This window comes from Thunnus thynnus, chromosome 7 (assembly GCF_963924715.1).
Source record: "Thunnus thynnus chromosome 7, fThuThy2.1, whole genome shotgun sequence".
NCBI lineage: Eukaryota > Metazoa > Chordata > Actinopteri > Scombriformes > Scombridae > Thunnus > Thunnus thynnus.
Window position 1 is genome coordinate 5,983,996 of NC_089523.1, and position 21,226 is coordinate 6,005,221.

At 40.0% G+C, this 21,226-nt stretch overlaps 2 protein-coding genes across 2 annotated transcripts in view; both read right to left on the reverse strand.

Annotated features, from left to right (window-relative positions):
* The window catches only part of zgc:153039, a 64,666-nt gene extending 56,945 nt beyond the window's left edge, over nucleotides 1-7,721 (reverse strand). Inside the window, exons 1-4 of the mRNA XM_067593990.1 lie at nucleotides 7,124-7,721; nucleotides 3,150-3,284; nucleotides 1,528-1,665; nucleotides 969-1,286 (exon numbers count right to left, since the gene is read on the reverse strand). Of these exons, the coding sequence (XP_067450091.1) occupies nucleotides 969-1,286; nucleotides 1,528-1,665; nucleotides 3,150-3,284; nucleotides 7,124-7,343 (811 nt within the window). The 5' untranslated portion in view covers nucleotides 7,344-7,721. The remainder of the gene's footprint in view (nucleotides 1-968; nucleotides 1,287-1,527; nucleotides 1,666-3,149; nucleotides 3,285-7,123) is intronic.
* A 1,412-nt stretch (nucleotides 7,722-9,133) lies between these two features.
* On the reverse strand, nucleotides 9,134-18,573 carry LOC137185688 (thrombopoietin-like). The gene is made up of 4 exons (XM_067593991.1): nucleotides 17,478-18,573; nucleotides 17,209-17,295; nucleotides 11,901-12,065; nucleotides 9,134-11,572 (listed from the first exon to the last, which is right to left on the reverse strand). Exons 1-4 carry the CDS (start codon nucleotides 17,652-17,654, stop codon nucleotides 11,429-11,431), a joined length of 573 nt encoding a protein of 190 aa, XP_067450092.1. The 5' UTR covers nucleotides 17,655-18,573; the 3' UTR covers nucleotides 9,134-11,428.
* Between the last annotated feature and the right edge of the window lie 2,653 nt (nucleotides 18,574-21,226).

Consider the following 21,226-nt stretch of genomic DNA (forward strand, 5'->3'; position numbering starts at 1 on the left):
TAAAATATTCACATTGTTCAATTAAAGTCATAACTATTATCATTAAAATGGTAACAAAATGATTATTTTCTATGTGTGTGTGTGTTTCACAAATCAGGATTATTCAAAGCTCGCGTGTGTAATAGTGCTCACATGTGACTGCCCGAGTTACAGCAATTAGCTTAATGATCATGTGCTTGGATATAAATCCCTGCAAACAGAGCGGAGTGCTTAGTTGCATTACTGTGGACTTTCAGAAACTGTGAAAATGTACAATATCTAATGACAGATCAATCAAAAATGTCCCTTCTCTGCAGACAGTGCAGGAAAAGATTATGTACTTTCACCACCACAGACACTCGCGTTTCTGCTTTTATGGGTTTCATGTGTGGGAAGCCAGTGAGGGATCATGTCCTTTTTGTTGCACTAGCAACTCGTACTCCAGCAGCGGAGTTAGCAATGAGGAGGGCTGTAGTAGAGGGGAAGTGGGCATTCCAGATTCGAAGAAAACTGCTTGGTGTGGATTTACTGAAATAAACATTCAGTACATGGCTAAGTCACTGAGGCCATTCTTCCAATAAGCAAAAGTTTAATTTAAAAATTCCAAACTCACATTAATAACTGTATTATTGTCATCATGTTTTGTGGGTTGTTGCAATACAATAAATCAGTAGAAATATCTCAGTACATTTTCCATCCCAGTTAAACTCTCTCTATAACACAAGGATTGTTAAAAGCTTTTTTTGAAAAGCTTTGTGCAGTGTGACAGCTTAACGGGGGAATAAATCAAAGCTTTATATTGTACATTGATTCAGTCAAAATAAATCATTAATATTATTAGGTAATGTAGTGATCAAACTGATTAGTCAATTGCTGTTCACTGTCAGGCCACTTGTGAAAAAAAGGTGTACAGGTGTAAAGGTGTATGAGCACACCCTGAAAGAACCTTATCTGCAATACCGTTTTAAGATCAGTCTTCTCCAGCTTACCCCACAGGTTCCCCAGCAGCGTGTCCAACTTGAAGCCAGTGAAGTTTGCTGAGGTGGGAAACACGGGGCCTGTTCCGTTGGCCGGGTTTGGAAAACTGGGCAGGGTGATGGTACGAGGCCCAACGGCAAAGAAGCTGATGAAGATGGTGCCCAGGACAAACATGACCACCAGGAAGATGAGGAAGGTGGCCTTGGCGTAGATGTGGGCTCCCACCATGCACACCAGCAGGCAGAGCAGGGCGACGGCTGTGGCGTAGAGAAGAGACCACCAGTAGCCCGCCGGCAGAACCTGGTAGGCAGAAGTGGCCAGTGTCCCGTCTGGGGAAGGATAAGATGGGAGGGGTTACTTACAAATGACTGACAGGATATGTTCAAATTGAATATGAGCGGGTGCATTTAGACAAAAAGCTTTTCACAGGAATAAACAAAACAAAATTCCAATTTTTTTAAGCTGTATTTACCCAGGAAGAATTTATATTTACACAGTCCTATGCATTTACACCTAGAATTATCCCACAGTCAGTTACTGAGCAAGAGGAACATGTCTTATTTGTCTTACCTTCTGGTACTCCAAAGGTGGCCACAATTGCTTCAACCAGACCCAGCACATAGAGAGCGCTGCCGCACACATTAGCCAGGAAGAACATAATGCCGATACTGCCACCAAACTCTGGGCCCAACGCTCGGCTGATCATGTCTGAGCTACGTTAAGGGAAGGTTGTTGGGTACAATGAAAGAACAGGTATGTTTTGTATTGTATAGACAGAAACCACTTTTGTGTTTGAGTGATGAGTGACATGAGTGAGGTTTTTGTCTTTATTGGGTAGAGGATAGTGAAGTGGCAGACAGGAAACAAGGGGAGAGAGATGGGTGTGAGATGCAAGAAAGGCCACTGGCTAGAATCGAACAAAGGATGTTGTGGTTATGTGGTATCCGTAGTAACCATTCAGCTACCAGGGCGCTCCCTGAGGGAATTTTTTTTATGGTTGCATTTTTCACACAGGGGGTTAGTTTCTGGTCAAGATTATAATTAGTTTACAGGAAGAGTTACGGTTAAGATTACTTTAGAGCTGGAGATTGGGTTTAGAGTCAAGCAAGGGTGTAAATTCCACTGGGGATTTGGGGAGACATGCGCTCTTCATTTTCCAAAATCCTATTTTTGTCCCTAATACTTTTATAGTTTAAGGTTGAATTTCTAAAGAAAATGTTGATACACTCATCTTAGTCGCCTTCGAATACTACCATGCGCTCAGAGCAATTTGCTTAACAAGAAGCAAAAAGGTCTTTTTTGCCTCGGGTTTCGCCTACCGGGTTATATACAATCTACCCTATGTTATTGGTGGAAGTTGCTGCAGCTAAATGCAGCCTCAGAGGAAGACTATAGGCTATGCTCAGGGCTAAAATAAGGTATTTCCACCTTCTCTGCATGTTTTTTTTTTCTCAGAAAAAAAAGGAATCTAATCTATACTTTTTATTTTCAGTTATTATTATAATATTCTCCTTTTAATGTTAACCCCCTATCCCTTCCCACTTCTGAAACCAAACTTGAGCACTTTGAGTTAAGAATAAAATTGGATGGGATTACTTTGATCCAGCTTCACTTCTGGGCACTACAATCACAATATTATGATATTTGAGCAGATGAATATTTTTGGGAGGCACTAAGTTGCCCGATTAGTGCATTTTGATCAGTGTTTAAGGTATTGCTATTATTATATTGCATTTAATTATCTACAGGAGGTCACAAAAACAACAACTGATTGCAAAAGCAAAAAAGCTCCTTTATGATACTGTATGTGTGTCTAATTGCACCCTACATGTTCATGCATGTTTTTCAATCTCAGACCATGTAGGAGTTGGGCTGTCCTGTCAGATAAACAGCATTGACTGGGATCATTTACCAAATTCCAGCAGTCATGCTGGCCTACATCCCAAATACTGCACTGAACAGCGTCCTATAGTGCGGATAATAATCAAATCAGGCTCCATTCAGCGTCATAGACAATGTATACTTGTGCTTCACTACACTACGCTTGAATGAGGAGACACTACAATAAACACACTGTTTGTCTTTGAGTGTAGGACATTCATAAGTGTGTGTGTGTGCTCTCTTGATATCTTGACCACTGATGATATTGCTGATATTACGCTGACACATGTAATGGTGTGTGAAGAGGATACAGTAGGCTCCCCCAGCATCCAGGGCTCCATTGGTGGAGATGGCGCAGACTGACAACACAGTCATACAGATGATGAAGTAGGCCACCAGGTACATGGCAATAGCTTGGTACAGTCCAGCCTGACCAACCACGAACCCTGCAGGAAAGTCACACACAAACAGATCTCAGTACCAGACGGCAGCTGGTCAGCTGGTCAAAAGCAGAACTTTGGACTTGGCAGTCACATCAGTGCAGTTAAAGACAGAAGTTAAACTTTCCTGGAAAGAGTCCACACTCACAGCACAGCATGCGACGAGGAATGAGAAGCACATGAATTCACAGGATTATCATTAACAAGTCAGCAGCGTTTGTATAAATTAATTAATACATACTGGATGCACTGCGCTTGTAGTTTATAATGAATATATTTCTGAAAACCTTTGAACAAAGTAAAATGAATGTGACTGTCTGAGTGCACAAAATGACTTATTGTGAAACTGGAATCACATGTTGAAAACAATTTCCAGTTTCCCACACCTTTACTGTAATACCAGAAAATAATAGTTCCTGATTTAAGTCACAAGTCTATTGAAGAGCAAAAAATAAGGATCTAATGAAGAACTTTGAGTTCGCTCGGCAAGATTTGAATGTTTTCAGCCAGTAAAAACTTTGACTTTTCATTCACACCACTGAGCCTGTTCTTTCATAAAGCCTGGTCCCAGCATGCATCTGTTACTTTTTTAAATCATAATACAAGCTTGCTCTTTAAATGTCAATAAATCTAATTTCATGATATTTTGTGCCAAAAACAAAAGTTAATGTCAATCAATCTTTGCCTCCTCTTCATACTGTTTGTGCTTTCTTTGTTGAACTCGAGTTGGTAAAAACTAATTCATACAGTTTTCTGTAAGATAATCCAGTTGGTATTATCAAAAAATGTGTGGTTTGGTTCATTGCACATGCTTGCTAACTCTTTATTACACTTTAGTTTACCCATATCTCATACAATAATGGAATAATTCTTTGATTCATTTTTGAAGGAAAATGCCTGATGATTTGTTTTTGGTTGTCATACATGACAGTAAAGTGAAAATCTTTTGGTTTTGGACTGTTGGTTGAACAAAACAAGAAGTGTGAAGACATCACGTTGGACTGTGGCAAACCGTAATGAGCATTTTATAAACAAAACAATTGATTAATCGAGCAAATAATCGTTAGTTGCAGCTCTATCTCACATATTGTAATATTGTTTGAGCTTCCACTCATTCCATCAACCTCACTGAGATCTTTCTTTACAAGAAAAGATTTGCCAGACTTGTTACATTTAGCAGAGCTCCGCTCTTCTGTGACTTTATATTCTCAATATGAAAACACAATATATCTAACATGTACTTTCATAAACAAATGTGTTTATCCTCCTGATTTGGTGCCATTAATATCTAATAGATTTTCAGACAAATTTAGTAATCAACACATTTAACAGCAGATGTGAAAATCATATTCATCTTTTAAGATTTACAACGACTCTCCATCAGATACATTACAGGGAATCTCAGCTGTGGAAGAAGTACCATAATAACCATAATGCAACACAATCCTGCATCTCATCAACTTCATATTTAGGCTCAAGGTTCATCTTATGAGCCAAACTACTTCAACTACATGAAGTTAGTATTTTATGGCCCCTTGCCTGTTATCTCATGTTCATTTTATTGTCAGCATTCGGTTTTCTTCTCTGTTGTTTCTTCTGTGATCAAATACAATTATAGTTGTCATTGTTTTATTACTTCTATTCATGTGATGCCTTTTTTTTTCTAAAAACCTTACCAGCACAGTTCTTTATTAATCCACTGATGGATTACATGTTTGTGTTTTGATAGCTGTGCAAATGAATAAACTCTCTAAACTAGTTTCTGATGCCGACAACAGGTGACAGGTCAAATAAAGAAAATCTCACATCTTGATAAGCATCGTCATGTGCATCTCATCAAAGTGTGACAAGACATCAGTGTCACTTCACACCGTGTTAGATACATGTTTTCCACACTTTGTACTTTCTACTACTGTGACCTTTGACTGCATATATGTATATATATATATATATATATATATATATGCACTCAGCCACTGTGACTAACAGTGTAATGCTGCTGTCTTCATAATGTGCTTTTATCTACAGCACTGCTGTGGGTGTCACATGATCACACCAGGAGCTAAATCTCATGGGAAAGGTGAAACCCGGTTAGGAAAAGCTTTAAAAAAAGCTTTTCACTTTGTTTTAGCACTGATAGCAATTTTCTGTAGATTTTGATAAAACAGATGTTTTTATTTGAAATACCAATAATAAATAAATAATATCATTTACTGGGATACATTTGGCCATGATATTGATTGTAAAATGACTGATTTTTAAAAAATATGCTGTCCAACAACACATAAGTCTCTCCATCCACATTTATGTTTTGCCCTTCACGGCTTATAAATTTACTGCAGTTTCACATCCACAATGAAACCACTGTGAGTGCCTGTGCAGACTGGCACGTTACAGTGTGAGAATACTGGTCTCACACAGAAAGAAAGTTACTATACGTGTCCATGTGAGTGTGTTTATGTGTGTGTGTGTTCATGCACTAAGTGTGTCCACTCCCCAGCAGCTGACATCTCACGAGACTCGGGAAGGGGGGGGAGTGGGGGAGTTGGGGGATGAGAGAGAGAGTTAGAAAATATGGCGGTATAACAGAGAACCTATCCTAAACACTGATAAGAGAGGAGAAGTGAAAGGTTTCTTCTAAGCATCTGGCCTCTTTTTTATGCTTTGACAGCGGAAATGCCAAACTTTGGTTTGCATGTCGCATCATGCTTACCAGCATCACACTCACATTGTTCACAAGAAAATGGAACTTTTGCTCTCTCTGACGTGGCCCAAGTCGACTACTTTTTTTTAACCTTAAACTGAAATCCTTCCTCTTAAAAGGATTTGACTTGTAGAAACCAGTTAATCACCTCCTCCCTATAGATACTATGACACATACAGGAAATTGCTACAACAGGATGTGTGAAACTGATCCCTCCATGCCAGTCTGTGATCCATAAACCTGTCAAATTATTAACCAAACCTGAGGATGTCTGCAACTTTCAGAATCTAAGCTGTACATTTCTGCTGTGTATAAACATTTGTTGAGATTCAAAAGTTAAGGTTAGAATTTCTCTGTTCTCCATTTTTGATGAGATAAGAGGAACTGCAAAATGTAGGTTATATATACATTTAAAACAACAAAAAAGTCAAACATTTCATTCTGACTCAGTGGATGTAGATAAGAGGGCGCTGTCTAGACTAGTAAAACCATACTTACAGCACATAACGCACCAAACTTGTATTTGACATGTTGTGAACATTAAACAAGCCTCCTAGCATTCTGATTTAATCACCACTAAACCAATATGGGCACTATGATGTCAGAAAGAAGCAAGCAATGCACCAAAAGGTTGCATTTACCTAAGGTGGTTCTATTGACATCAGTTCCTCAGAACTGACAGATGTCAGAAATAAAAATGGGAGCCTGCTTTTAAGTGCAAGTGTGTGGAACCTGAAGTGAGTGTCCTTCTGCAATTCATCTGTTTCTCAACATAAATCCACTGAACTAATTAAGAAAATCAATAAAGGATAATTCATCACTTAAACTTTATTTCAATAAAAGTAACTTATTGAATTGGTTCACATTGCTCACTACTGCCCTCCATGTTATTCAGATAGAGATTAAGCACTTATAAGGTTGATATTACTGAAGCAAGTCAGATTTGATGTAACTTATGGCTTGCATACCGAATTCAACAGTGGCTCCTCAAAATCATGTTATGTACCATGAACCTTCACTGAAAAACAAAGTGATATTAAGACCTCAGAGTTTTGAATGGGGTTTGGTGTACATCTGTGGTGCAAAAATCTCAAACAGGTGTCAGTGATTTACGTGGGCATCAGTCCAACTCATCACTCACCTATTCTCAGAAACAATACCACGCTGAACATTGACAGCAAGGTAGGGATCACCACACCGAAGAAGATGGACAGTTTCTTCGGTTGCCGCTGCTGGGTCGCCCTCTGCCTGGAGCTGCCCGGGTGCTGCTCCAGGGCCTGGCTGGCCGGAGGTGGCCGCGGCTCGGATTCATTGACGCTGGCGGAGAGCCGGTAGTGGAGGAGAGGAGTCCGTTCTGTCATTGTGAAACCCGCCTCTGAATAAAGTGCTCTGGATAATTTCAGAGCGAGCTGCCAGCCCCAGCTTTGATCATAAAATCAAGCTAACTGTTTTAACGAATACCGTCGACAAGTTAATAAATGTTACAGATGCTAATCAGTGACGCGTCCTGATTACTGACTATCAAACCTCAACCTTACCTAGCTAGCTACATAGCAGAGCAGGAAATAAGTACCTTGGTTATGAATAAAAATAAATACAAATAAAACCAGAGCACTCAACCTATATTTTGAGCTGACCGGTCCTTACATATAGTATTAAAAGTCATCATAGGCTGCTCATGTCCAGCCTCTGTGGCTTTCCTTCATTTTTCTGTAAACTACTGTAGGATATCATGTGATTTGTCAAACTCACGTCATTCACAGACCTACTTCCGGTTTTGACACTCAGAATAAAAGCTATTGATGAACGAGTACAACGCTTACTACTACAACATGTACTACACTTAATAGAAGTATGTGCACAACGCAGTGTTTATTGTTATTTAGCTATAGTAGATATGATCTGCAAAGTGGTTCTCAATCTGGGGTCCAGGGACCCCCAAGGGCCCGTCAGGGGGTTCCAGGGGTCCCCATAAAAATGGGGAATATTTTAATTTCACTCAATTAATTTCAATTATTTCATTGACTAGAAGTTAGCCCAATAAGAGAATGTTTATGACTATTCTGTTCTTAGGTCTCACACTCTTCACAGTTAATCTGCCAATCTACAGTATGGACAGTTATAGAATAACTAAATCTTATCAGATGGGGGTCCTTGACACCAAAAAGGTTGAGAACCTCTGATCTACAGTAACATGACAAATCATTATCTATGCAAAAATGCCACAGGCTGTAAAAATCATTGGTACCATACAAACATCTACCTTCAGGAGGAGGAAGAGCTCAGAAAATACCAAGAGCCTTCACATGTGTCCAGACAGTTAGAATAACTAACCAATAGAAATATCCGTGCTTGAGTCACAGTGTAAACATATGGAAAATATATGTTGGTATATTGTTTAAAATATATGAAAATACATAGCATATAGAATGAAAATATAATATAACTTCCGGTTTTGTTCAGCCTTTCTTTATCTAGCTTGACAAATCTTTCAAGCGCCTGGATTTTCCTGTGTTTTTCAACTCCAGCCTGTTGCTTTCAGTCATATGATCAGGTTGATTGGACCAATCAGAGCACTGCATTTCTCTGGCCACCTGCTAGTAGGAACTGCATCAGGTTAGAAACGGATAACCATTAAAGAAATCTGTGATTTATCTGACTTTGTGAAGTTTAAATGTTATTACTTTTGAGCAATTCAGAACATAACAATGATAAAAGAACATAAAGTTACTAGATATTGAATTTAATTATTTTCAATACATGCATTATATTTGTTTGGTGAAATTTCAAGTGTAAAATAGATACATAAATCACTAGGATGTATTCTGCTTTGTGAGGGTTGCCCAGCTTAACTAATTAATTTGCCATAATATATACAAACAAATACAAACAATAACTAACTATAAACCTTTCGTATATCTGCTTTTTGGATTGTGAGTCAGTATTTCTTTTGGCAGCACTATAATGCCATCGTTCATGGACTTGTGTGGGTATGAAAACACAGTACATTGTCAAAAAGATTGATTAGATCAAGTGTAGGTTTCCCCTCACTTCCATCCTCTATTTTCACTTCTGTATTCTCAAAGGATGAGGCAACACTTGTTTTCCGTTGAGGCTTTTATTTTCAAACCTTATCCAGTCTGGTTTAACACTTTAATGATAAAAGTGTTCCAAATACTACAGAGTGATACAACTGTGTAGTGGCCCAAACAGTCAAAAGTTCTCCCCAGGAAATAAATAATATATTAATACACATAACAGATTCTGACTAGCAGAGTCTGAACGTCTTTAGTGGACAATGCATTGATATAGCAAAACTACATATTATTGAAAAAATACTGTAGCAGTCATGCATATATATTATATATACATACTAATACATTTAGGCTACTTAAAAAACAATGCACCATATCTACAAAATCTATGCAAGTAATGCAGACAAATAAACTAAAAAAACACACTCATTTATCTTGTCATACAAGTGAACACCTTAACTTTGATACATTCATGCTAAATGCTTCACTAATTTCCACAAAGACATGCAGACACGCTGAAGGTCTGAGACTCACACACATACACACACACATAGACACACACATATATACATACATACATGCATACATTTTTGAAACACTGCTTTTTCCTAAGATCTAAAACAAAACATTACATACTTAAACATACACAACTGATTTAGTTGTAGCACACAAAATGTACTCAACTAGACAAAAAAAATCAACTCAATTCAAAGTCCACTTTGAGCTTGCCCTTTGAGGAAATTCTATCACTTGATGAAGGCCACAAAATGTGGTTGAAGGCTCTGGGAGAAGTGGACCTTAAGTAAATATGTATATACATATCTATATATATTGAGTGAAATAACAAAGTCGCCAAGTGTGTCTTCATGTTTAACTCTATCTGTTTCATATTTTAAAGGTATTACAAAGACCTAAATGTTTTTTATTCTTTCTTTTCCTCCTCCTTATTTACAATGATGAGCTATTAAAATCACCATCAGTCTTCCTGCAGGCCAGGGCTTAAAAATGTACAGTTACATTTACCGGCCTTACACAGTCTAAAATATAGAAGAGATGCTTGCTCCACTGAGCTAGGTCAATGCAGAACCTAACATAAAGCACCCCTCCTCCAGCACCCGCAGAGGGTGCTACAGCCACAGTTTTCATTACACACTGGAAGAAGTGTGACCCACATAGTGTACTGCCATACTATGCACTGTTTAGCATTGTCAGGCACAGTGAGTTACAAAGTTATGGCCATCACAGTTAGATTTACTCACATGGAAACAAATAAATGTGTGGGGCTCTGACATAGAGCCAGCTTGTGTGTGAGGGAAGATGGGAAAACAGATTTTCTTTCTGATTAGTTTCACTTGAAAGATCCTGGTCCCCAATTGTGAAAATGTCCTGATAACTAACAGTTGCACAATATTTCTTGGTAAAGACTTCACTAACTCCATTTCATACTGTACCTTTGAATCTAAAACAGGCTCACATTATTTACCATCAGTACAAACTCCTTCACTTACATTGGGAACATGCTAGTATACTGATGTTTAGCATTTAGCCCAACATCAGAGCAGCCTCACAGAGTAGCTAGCATGGCTGTAGACTCTATTGTCTTCTGCTCAAAACTAGTTATGCTTGAGAACAACACATATATACCTTCAAACAAGAGAGAGAAGCCACTAATACACTTAAAATAATTCCTTAGTATTGCTGCCAGTAAAGACTATTACTTTTTCAGAGGATTTTCCAAACTGAAAAGTTTGATCTTTATGAGTTTTTATTACCCTCAGTTTAGAACTCCTGATTCCTGTTTTTTCCTTGTCACTGGCTGATCCCAATATCCATCTTTGTTTCCAATGCAAACTGCAAAACCACAGATTGTCTCTCTCCCCCTCCCTCCTTCTTTCTCTCTCAGCCCAAATGGTCAAGGCAGATGGCTACCCACCTAGAGCCCAGTTCTGCTTGAGGTTTCTTCCCGTGAAAGGGGAGTTTTTTCCTTGCCGCTGTCACCAAGTGCTTGCTCTTGGGGGAGTTGTTGGGTCTCTGTAAATTAAAGAGTATGGTCTGGACCTGCTCTATGTGAAAAGTTCCCTGAGATAACTTTTGTTATGATTTGGCACTATATAAATAAATAAAATTGAATTGAATAATAAAATAAAATTGATAATTAATAATAATAAAATTGAATAGATGATTTCCACCCTGATATGGTTCTTTACACAAGTCCAATCCCAGTCCGTTCCACTTGGGTTTTATTCTTCATCAGCATGGCAGATCCTCTCAGTCCACGTTGGGCTGTTCCTCTCCTGATACTCCTGTTGTGTCTTGGATCAGTTCTCAGGCAACACAGCACAGTAGCACAAATGAGATCCTTTCCATTTGTCAAATTAACCCTAAGGTCCTCTGGTAGTGGTTGACCTGGATTATACTTTGCAGATACTATCTTTATGGTCGATAGCAAGACGCTCAAGTTTTCCTTTTAGTAGCTTCTCATACTGATCCAACACTTTTCTGGTTTGGCTGGTGCTGTTTTGTACTGTGGATTCAGATGGTGTCACAGTGTTGTTCTGTAAGGGCCCAAAAGTAGAATCAATTAAATATACACTAAGCAATACTTGAGTCCAATTTGGACATTTGTTGATTAAGGCTGCTGATAATTAGGTCCAATTAAAATACAATTAAACTGCAGGTATTTGCCATCTGTTTGCAACACATAGTATGTGAATTAAATGATGAAATGAGTTCAGTAAAAGTGACACAAAATTGATTTTCTTTGTCATGTTCTTAACATCATTTTTTTTTCTTTTATCAAATGGATAAATGTATCCTATCTGGGTCTAATTGCTATGTTTATGTTACATTATGTGACAACATTGCGTTTTGACATGACTGTACCTGTGGCTGAATTTGGTTGACTATGAGCAGATGATTTGCGATGCGATGTTCCAGTTTCTGCAACAAGGAGCTCTGACACTTTGATGTGGTCTGATTAGTTGCCACCCTCACTCCATCTTGAAGCACCTGAAGGGCCCCCAACACCTCTGCATGCCTCTGCTGGAGCTGGACCAACATAAACACACACAAACTGTCACAATGTTGCTGTGAAATATCATTTACTAGTTAAATATGTTCAACAACGTGTTTTAGCACTCATATATATATATGTATATATTATGAGTTTTAGCACTCATATATATATGAGCTACTGAATTCATCTCAAACTTGGACCTAAAAAGTGGGACATTTTGCAAAATAATCTTCAAATAATCTTCAGAAAGGACTCTAAGGAAGAGGTAACAGCATTAGCAAGAACAGAAGAGGAAATATCATCTTTGGATATATTTTCTTACATCAAATCAACTAGCTCGCTGTTACTGATAACTGCTACCTGCACAGCACCAACATTCCAAAGAAGAAACTTCACTGGGGTAGCTAACAGAAGAGGTATTTTGTGAGGACAAGAAGACAATTTAAGGGGTCCTTGTTGGTGGCATTCTCTCTCCATGAGCTGGTGTGATGACGGTGTGACTGATGTTTGCGGCGGCCTCTCCTAATTCTGACTATGCAGTGTCTTTGTCCATGTCTACGTCTATGTCTGTGTCATTGTGTAGAGTGGAAGGGAAATATGTCTATGATCGTCAGTTTCTTTTGGACATTTGTAACAAAGAGTTTTGCCACAAAAAATACTGGCTGAGAGCTGAATCAGCTGAGCAAGCTTGGTCTGCTACGCCCAGTGGACCCAAAGGAGACCACGGCCCTGCCTGGAGCTGCGCTGGAGAGGAAACGTCAAAAGCAGTGCGACAGGGCGTGCACAGAGGAGAACAAGCTAGGCTTACTGCCAACCCATACAAACCAGCAGTTCCAACAATCATGCTGGCTCATGTTCAGTCTCTTGACAGCAAAATGGATTATACGTCCCCCCCATCAGTGCTTGTCACTGTAGCAGTTGAACATCAAACTGAGACATGCACTTTCTCTCTAAATGCACTTGAATGCACTGTGCTGCTAACTGTTAGTTCTTTTTTGTTGTTTTTTTTCTCTTGGGATTTATATGTTTTTTATCATTTTTAAGGGAATTTTTAGATATATATCTTTATCCTTTCTGTTGTTACTGCTGTTGGCTGGGAGGAACAGCATTTCATTTGTTGTGAATGGAAGTACACAAGAAAATGACAAACTAACTCTTGATTCTTGAAATCTTGAATCTAGTATTTGATGTGGTAGTTCAAGTCTGGGTCAATTATTCCTTTAAAATGTGGGCAAGCAAGCAGCAAATTGATGCAAACTGAAAAACTGTTTGTAGTTTGAGTCACTGTGTTGTGACATCAATCATAGAAAAGAGAAAATGACAATGTCTTTCACATTGCATGTGAAAATACTCTATATAGGTTGTTACTTTAGCTTTAACCTCATCAACTGTCAGTGCACTGATTTGGAAGTCTATTTATGGCTCATTCTGTCTCTCACATTGAATTTCTTTCTTTTGATGGCAACAGCCTCCTCCACCAAGCGTGTTTAGGTTCTGCTCTGTTAAAGTGAACCTTATCTTGGATGTTGTTTTCATTTCTACTGGATTTCATTCAGTAGATACTATCATACTTCCCCCTAAAATGAAATGACTGAATTCCATGCAATGAATGAACTGGATTAGGCTCCACACCCCATGGCCCTGCACAAGATCCCTGGATGTAAAATTTTATGCATTCCATGCTGGTAAGCCAAAACCACAGCGTCAAGTCAAATGTCTTGGCCATTGCCATTCGACATGTGATATGACTGATAGGATTTTTTTATATACTATATATTTGTCTTACTTTTTCCCATTGGATCACTGTCTGCTAAGGTTTGAAGCACAAAGGTTGTGATTACAGCAGATTTATCGGCACAGGAAGTACTAGACTCTCAGGTCAGTAAATGCTTCGCTCATAGAGACAGAGGACAGGTTTTTTTTGTTAAAGCTGGGTGGAAACAATTAAAAAAACCTTGCATTGCAGAACCAATCCAAAGTCTTTAGGGTGGCCCTTCATATTGGGGTGGTGACATGCAGTTCACTACATAAAAGAATGGGCAGAGAGCATCATTTCCTGTAAGGCGTGTCCTTGACAAATTGTAAGGAGCATAGGTTTGTTAGCGACTGTTCTCGCCGCCATTCAAGCAACTACCATGCATTTAGAGATCCCCAGACTTCAGTAGGCAGAGCTCTCCGACTGTTTGGTATCACAAGACTAATCACAAGACAGTTGTTGTTGAATCAAGGTACATGCCAGGTTTGACCATATATTTTAAGAGCTGGACACCAGATTGCACGGCTGGCGCATACATCAAAAAAAGTTTCTAGCTTCCAGGTTTGCTTCCATGTTGTGCGGCCCACTGTATATGCACAGTGGTGTTTCCCCCACTGGCCCCATCCGCAAGTTCCTGCTCGGCCCATAGACTTTACATTGTGATGATGTCACAGATTTTTAAATTGCTTTTTTTCAGCTCGAGGTTTTACAAATATAAAACTTCCATGGATCAAAAATTCCTAATAGAAAGAGTCATAACTGACCTTGTTTGCAAGTCAAGGTGTCCTGTCAACAGTTTTACAGACGTCTCTTTTACAATGGTGGTCAATGGGGAAAATGCTTTTTGGCCACAGAGGGATTTTTCGCTGCACTACCGTGGATGACCACTGAGAAAAATTGGCTGAAAGGCTGAGGGGCAGTGCCCTATCCAGCTCTTATAATCCATCCATCCAAAGAGCTGGATCTTAAGTCTTTTCTTAAAGATTGAGAGGGACTCTGCAGATCAAACAGTGTTTGGTAACTTGTTTCACCACCGGGGTACTACAGAGGAGAAGAGTCTAGCTAGCGACTTAGGGCCCTGTTGTGGTGGTGGTACCAGGGGCCTTTCATTGGCAGAGTGTAGTGAGCGGGAGGGAGTGTAGACCTGAATGAGGGAGTTCAGGTAGGCAGGAGCCGTTTTAGTTGCTGTTTTGTAAGCAAGTGTCAGGGTTTTTAATTTGATGCAGGCAGCAACTGGGAGCCAGCGGAGGGATATCAACAGTGGGGTGACGTGCTGTTTTGGGCTGGTTGAAGACCAGACGCATCACCGCGTTCTGGATCATCTGCAGAGGTTTGAACGTACATGCGGAGGCCTGCCAATAAGGAGTTGCAGTAGTCAATGCATGGTATTACAAGAGCCTGTACCAGGAGTTGTGCTGCATACTCAGACAGGTAGGGTCTGATCTTCCTGATGTTGCACAGGGCAACCAACACAACTGAGCGACTGAGGCCACAGGAACCTTAAAGGTTAGTTGATCATCGATCATGACACCCAAGTTCTGGGCAGACTTTGTGGGCATGAGTTGGGTTGATTCGAGCTGGATGCTGATGTTTTGTTGTATGGAGGGGCTGACTGGGATGACAAGGAGCTCGGTCTTAGAGAGGTTGAGTTGAATGTGGCATTCTTTCATCCATGCGGATATATCGGCAAGGCATGACGAGATCCTAGCCGAGACTGTGTGGTCTTCCGACAGGGATGATAGGAGGAACTGGGTATTGTCAGCATAGCAATGGTATGAGAAACCATGGGAGCGGATGATTGTGCCAAGTGAGGTGGTGAACAATGAGAAAAGAAGGGGACCAAGCACTGACCCTTGAGGAACCCCTGCGTATAAGCTGTGCAGTTTGGACACTTTTCCCCTCCAAGATACTCTAAAATATCTCCCTGACAGGTAGAACATGGACCAGCGGAGGAAGGATCCTGAGATACCAAGCTCAATGAGTGTGAAGAGGAGGATTTGGTGGTTAACTGTATCAAAAGCAGCTGGCAGGTCCAGCAGCAAAAGGGCTGAGGACTGCTGAGCGTAGTGATTCCATAACTGACAGGGGAACAGTCTCGGTAGAGTGACCCTGCTTAAAACTGAACTGATACGGGTTGTACAGGTTGTTCTCGGAAAGGAATTCAGAGACTTGGTTAAAGATTGTGTGCTCAAGTATTTTTGATTGAAAGGGCAGGAGTGAAACCGGTCTGTAGTTTTCAATCTGGGTTGGGTTGAGTGTAGGTTTTTTGAGCAGCGGGGTGACTCGGGCTTGCTTAAATGCAGTGGAGAAACCACCCATTGTAAGTGAGGAGTTGATGATGTGTGTGACCCAACCAGGAAGTGCTCTGCTCCAACAAAGCCTGATAACAGCTACAATCAAACTCCAAAACAAAGTTTCAAAAACACTCACCAACCAACTACTGTCTCTCCAATTAAGACCATAAACTCATTAGGAAACTTTTACTGAGGTAATAAATCAAGTGAAAAGTAGGGTCATTTCATCTCAGCTTCTATACAATCGGACTTCTTTTTGCAACCAGTGGAGTTGCCCCCTGCTGTCCATAAGAGAGAATGCAGGTTTAAGGCACTTCCGCATTGGTTTCACTTTTCAGGCTGGGAACTACCTGCTAGGCTGAACCTGTCTGCTGCTTGAGTAGCTCCACTGAAACACTGGCAGTGGAGGAGAACTGTGCTTTGAAAGGTTCAGTAACAGCTCCAGTTACACAACAATTGAATGTTTTAAAACAAGATTGTACCAGCTGATAACTGCAGGAACAGACAGTCAGAGAGATGAAGAGCTGCAGGACAAGATGCAGTTTGTCTTCCTCTCATTTTTATTATATGACTCACACAGCCACGCCCCACCCGCCCCCCAGCCTCTTGTCCACATTTTAGCATTTTTAGAAATTATGCAGTGGATGGAGTAAGGCTCAGACCTGCAGTGCAGTCACACTTTAAATGAATGCTTTCTGCATTTATATGAAAAAAAACATCAGTCCTGATAGGAGACTTATGATTTATTATTTTAAAAATTTAGATGTTGTCCTCATACAATAATTAGATTTTCACTTGTTCCTCAGCCCTTTACTGATGCAGTGAATGATGCTTGATGAGGGGAGCTATGTTTTGCTTGCTTTCTTTAACTACATGTTAGATGTTTTTATATGTAAAATGCCAAACAAAGTAGCATATTATTACACTGTAAAACAAGTTAATGGAATTCAAAAAGCACCCTCTCACTGCATTTCAGTATTCATAGATAAGTGGACCAAGACCACATAGGAAAGGCATAAAACTCCACATACATGCCATTGTTTTTTTCAACTGACTGCACAATGTATGAATGAGACAGACAGAAGATGTATGTACATACTTTGGTGGATGTGAGGTATTACTTACAGTTTTATTTGCCCATTCTGCAACACGAAACCTAACACCTGGTAACTGTACAGGAGATGGCAGTGTGTCCGAGCCCCCGCAGTCAGCCTGAGTACATTAACAAAGTTTTGTAACGCACATATAGAAATCACCATTTTTTAAATCAACAAAAGAAAAGAAAGGAAAGTTCTTGTATGTGATGTTAGATTGTTTTCGACAGTGATCCAAAACATGTTTTTCTTGTTCTTCCTTTTTTAAAATCAGTGTAGATGCATAATTCATTCCCTTACTATGTCTCTCTTCAGCTCCTCAAGGGTCCTTTGCTCCATTTTTTTCCTCTCTTGATAGTTGCACCAAAAGTCAGTGGGTCTGGCTTGGACCTCAGATAGATGGGAGGAAAACACTCCTAGCAGCAGCAGCAGGAGTCCTACAGGAGCACAAAGCGGAGATGAATGACGAACTGCCATCTAGCTCCTTTGTGAGGCAGCAGCCGGACTGTTACCTGTCCGTGTTTGTTTTATTGTGCCATCCCCCTTCCCTTTTATTGCCCTCGGTCGCACTCGTGCTCAATAAAGATAACGGCAAGTACTGCATCTCATCGGAAGCTGTTTCCATATCCTTCTCTTCTCTTGCCAAAATCCCAGCCACACCAAGCTTTGCCCTGACAAGTTGTATGTGAGTTAATTTGTTTCAAGAAGTGTTTCAGGAAAGGATTACCATGACTTATGAATCACTGTTTACTCCTAATGAATGGTGTGGATTTCCTAATGGACTGATATTTTATATCAAAGCAGGAGTCCTCACATGATCTCGAATGAAATATCATGTTTAACTTCCAGATGACACATTTACACCACTTTAAGTGTGTATAAACCACACTGACACTAGACCCCCCCCTTTTGTAAATAAGGTTTGTAATACAGGGCATGAGTCCAGGCAGCAAACTTACTGCTAGAAGCCATAACACGTTGCTGGATGCATGGTGTCTCTCAGCTGTGGTCTGTCCATCTCCATTGCTCTTCCACGTAACTTCACAGAAATGAGCTCAGAGCACAGATTTATAGATCACTTTAAATCCAGCAGAAATGCCATTTTCCGTGTGTAGAGTTCAGGCCATTTCACGAGTAACAGGTCCATGGTCTGGTGAAAACATCATTCAACTTGCTTCCTTTTTTAAAAAATTAGGCCAGTAGACCAGCTGTTTAATAAACTGGCAATGTTTTATCATGCCAGACTGTAACATAGAGTGCAAGCTTGTAAAGCAAGTAGGCTCTATATTTGATTTAGCCCAAAGTTAATGTTTGACTCTGGATCCTCAATGCAAATAAGACAAGAGAGGCACCATGTCGAACCAGACACTAACTCAGTTATAGCATGATAATACAGACATGAAGGATTTACCTGCATCTTTTGTGTTGATTCATCCTGTGGAATATCTGTATCTGTTAGTTCATATCACACTAAAATAGAGAAGGGTTGTTTTAATAACAACCAGCGCTGCTAAGGTCAATATTACTACAAACTATTACTATGACAACTACCACTACTACTAATATTCCAATGCATGACAAAACAAAAGTGTAGAATAACAAACTGATGATACTGGCTTTTCACCAAATTTTGTTTTGGCAGTTTTCACTTTGAGATAAGCAATATGAGCAGAATTTATGGTCCACTTGCAAAATGTCCTGTGAGTCTCTGGAAGTTGAAAACAAAATAACCCTAATGATGTCATGAGTGTTATCCTGGCTTGGGCTTGAGACTATTTTAAACAGAAAGCTGGTGTTACAGACTGGGGGTGTGGGGTTTGAGAGAAGTGAGCATTTAGTAAGCAGGGAGACTAATGAAAGATATTCATATTACATTATGGGGAAGTATGGGAAGCCTGAACCATACTAGGTATCATAAATCAGGATATCTCAGCCTCTACTGCTTTGATTTTGGCCATTCATTGAATAATTTACACAATATATTACATAAATGTTTTTTTGGGTACTAACAAACAGAACAAACTGAAAACACGAAACTGAGATATTATCTCTTTATGCAGTTGTTATGGCAAATGTGTTAGCAAACAATTAACTAGTCTTACACCCCCCAAAAGGCATGGAGCAACATTCACTTAGTATTGTATTTCTGGCCACTCAGTGAATATAAGTCTGGGGATGACAAACACTTCACATATAAGCAAGAATTTGAATTTATCATTCATTATTAAGGTCACTATGTGTATCATTTGAACATCTCTGACTTTGGCACATACTACGCTGACAACCACCCACTCTCTACTCACTGACCCACGACCACTGAACAAACAACACTGCTAAAACTATATGCCATCAGAGCAATTTCAAGGATGCTATAATCATGTAAAAAATCTACAAATAGAGGCCTAAACAGAAAAATGGGTTGCAAAAAAGTTTCAATTTATAATGTGCCTACAGAGTCATCATTAGAGTGCACTACATTCTGTGTATTTTAAAATCAAGAGGGAAAAAGGCTCTGCAATGACAGTCTGGTTATGTTGCGCAATGCTGCAATGCTGTGACTTAATTTGAATATTTCCTTGGAATTCCAGTGAGGTATGAGGATCATACCAGAGGTGAGTCAGAATGTAAAAAGAGAAGTCTAGGCATGTCCTAAAATTCATCCCAAATTCGTCATCACCATTGTCATTCAAAACTACAGTCAATCTTTTTTTTTCTGATAAGACATTCCCTGGAAGTGCTACGTTTTCCACCAGTCATAGAATTCATAGAATTTGAAAGCCCTACCTACGCTGACCTCAGAGGTGCCTCCTACATTGTGGACAAGGCAAGGGGACAATGAGCCGTCTCCATCTCAGAGCAGTGAATTACAAAGAGCTGTGACAAATATCTTTGCCATTCACATCATGAAGTCCCAAAGGTGGACAGCAGAGCAGAGCATCCAGACCGGGAGAAGAAAATGTATGTTTAAATGAATGTAATGTAATTTTATACAACAGTGTCACAGAGGTTCTCTTTAAGTGGTTTGGCTCATGCTCATGGCATTAATATCTTTGTTAACATTGATGTGTATCTGTGTGTGTGTGTGTGTGTGTGTGTGTGTGTGTGTGTGTACGTGTAGCACAAGGGTCCTTTGCAGCGCATTATCTTGCAGTTGTGTGTCCCTACGGGAAGAGCCGTTACCATGGCAACACCAAGCAATGAGTACCTTTTAAAAGGCTGGGCTCCTCTCTCTCTCTCCCTCTCTCTATCTCTCTCTCTCTTTCTTTTATCAGCTCTCAGGCCATTCTACCCAATTCACCCACAATAGTCAGCTGGCAGACAGAGGGGATGGTACAACAGGGGGATTTCTTGATGTTCAGCTGGGTTCTTTATATCCTGCAGACTGCCCATGTGCATTTGGTCTGTTAGAAAAAGAGGGAACTTTGTCATTTTTGCCACAGTGGGATATCTCTAACTACTAGAACATTTTGTCATTTTCTATCAAAAGGATATCTTGACAACAGGATGTAAAGCCGGTGTCTGCTGGGAGGATGGGTCATTGATGCGTCTTCTACACCAGCCTGGTCTCACCTCTACACTGACCAAGGCCTTGCTTACTGAAGATGATGGCTGGATACACACACTCAGGAATTACCTCCATTTTGGGAATAAATGGAAATGTCTTTTCATGTTGTTAGCACATTCTCTTAATTTCAAAGCAAAATTGGATGATACACATCTAAGGAAGCGTGCGGCCCAAGAGATTTCCTTTCCTGGCCTTAATTTATAACAGTAGAGGAAATGAGAAAGTCGAAGGAGGAATGGTATTTAAAGAATTTATTTAATTATCAGTGATGTCAGCGAAGACCTTTTGTCCCCAAAGAAGACCCAGGGAGCAGAGGCTCCTTCTGGATGTTGGAAAGTCTGACAGGGATGAAGATGAGGCAAAAGACACTGACTGTTTGCAGCAGTTCTCCAGTTGTCCTGCCTGTAACCAAGAATATGACGTCGCTCTGATCCTACCATGCTCTCACACAATGTGTGTTCTTTGCATAGCAGCTGGAGGGGGG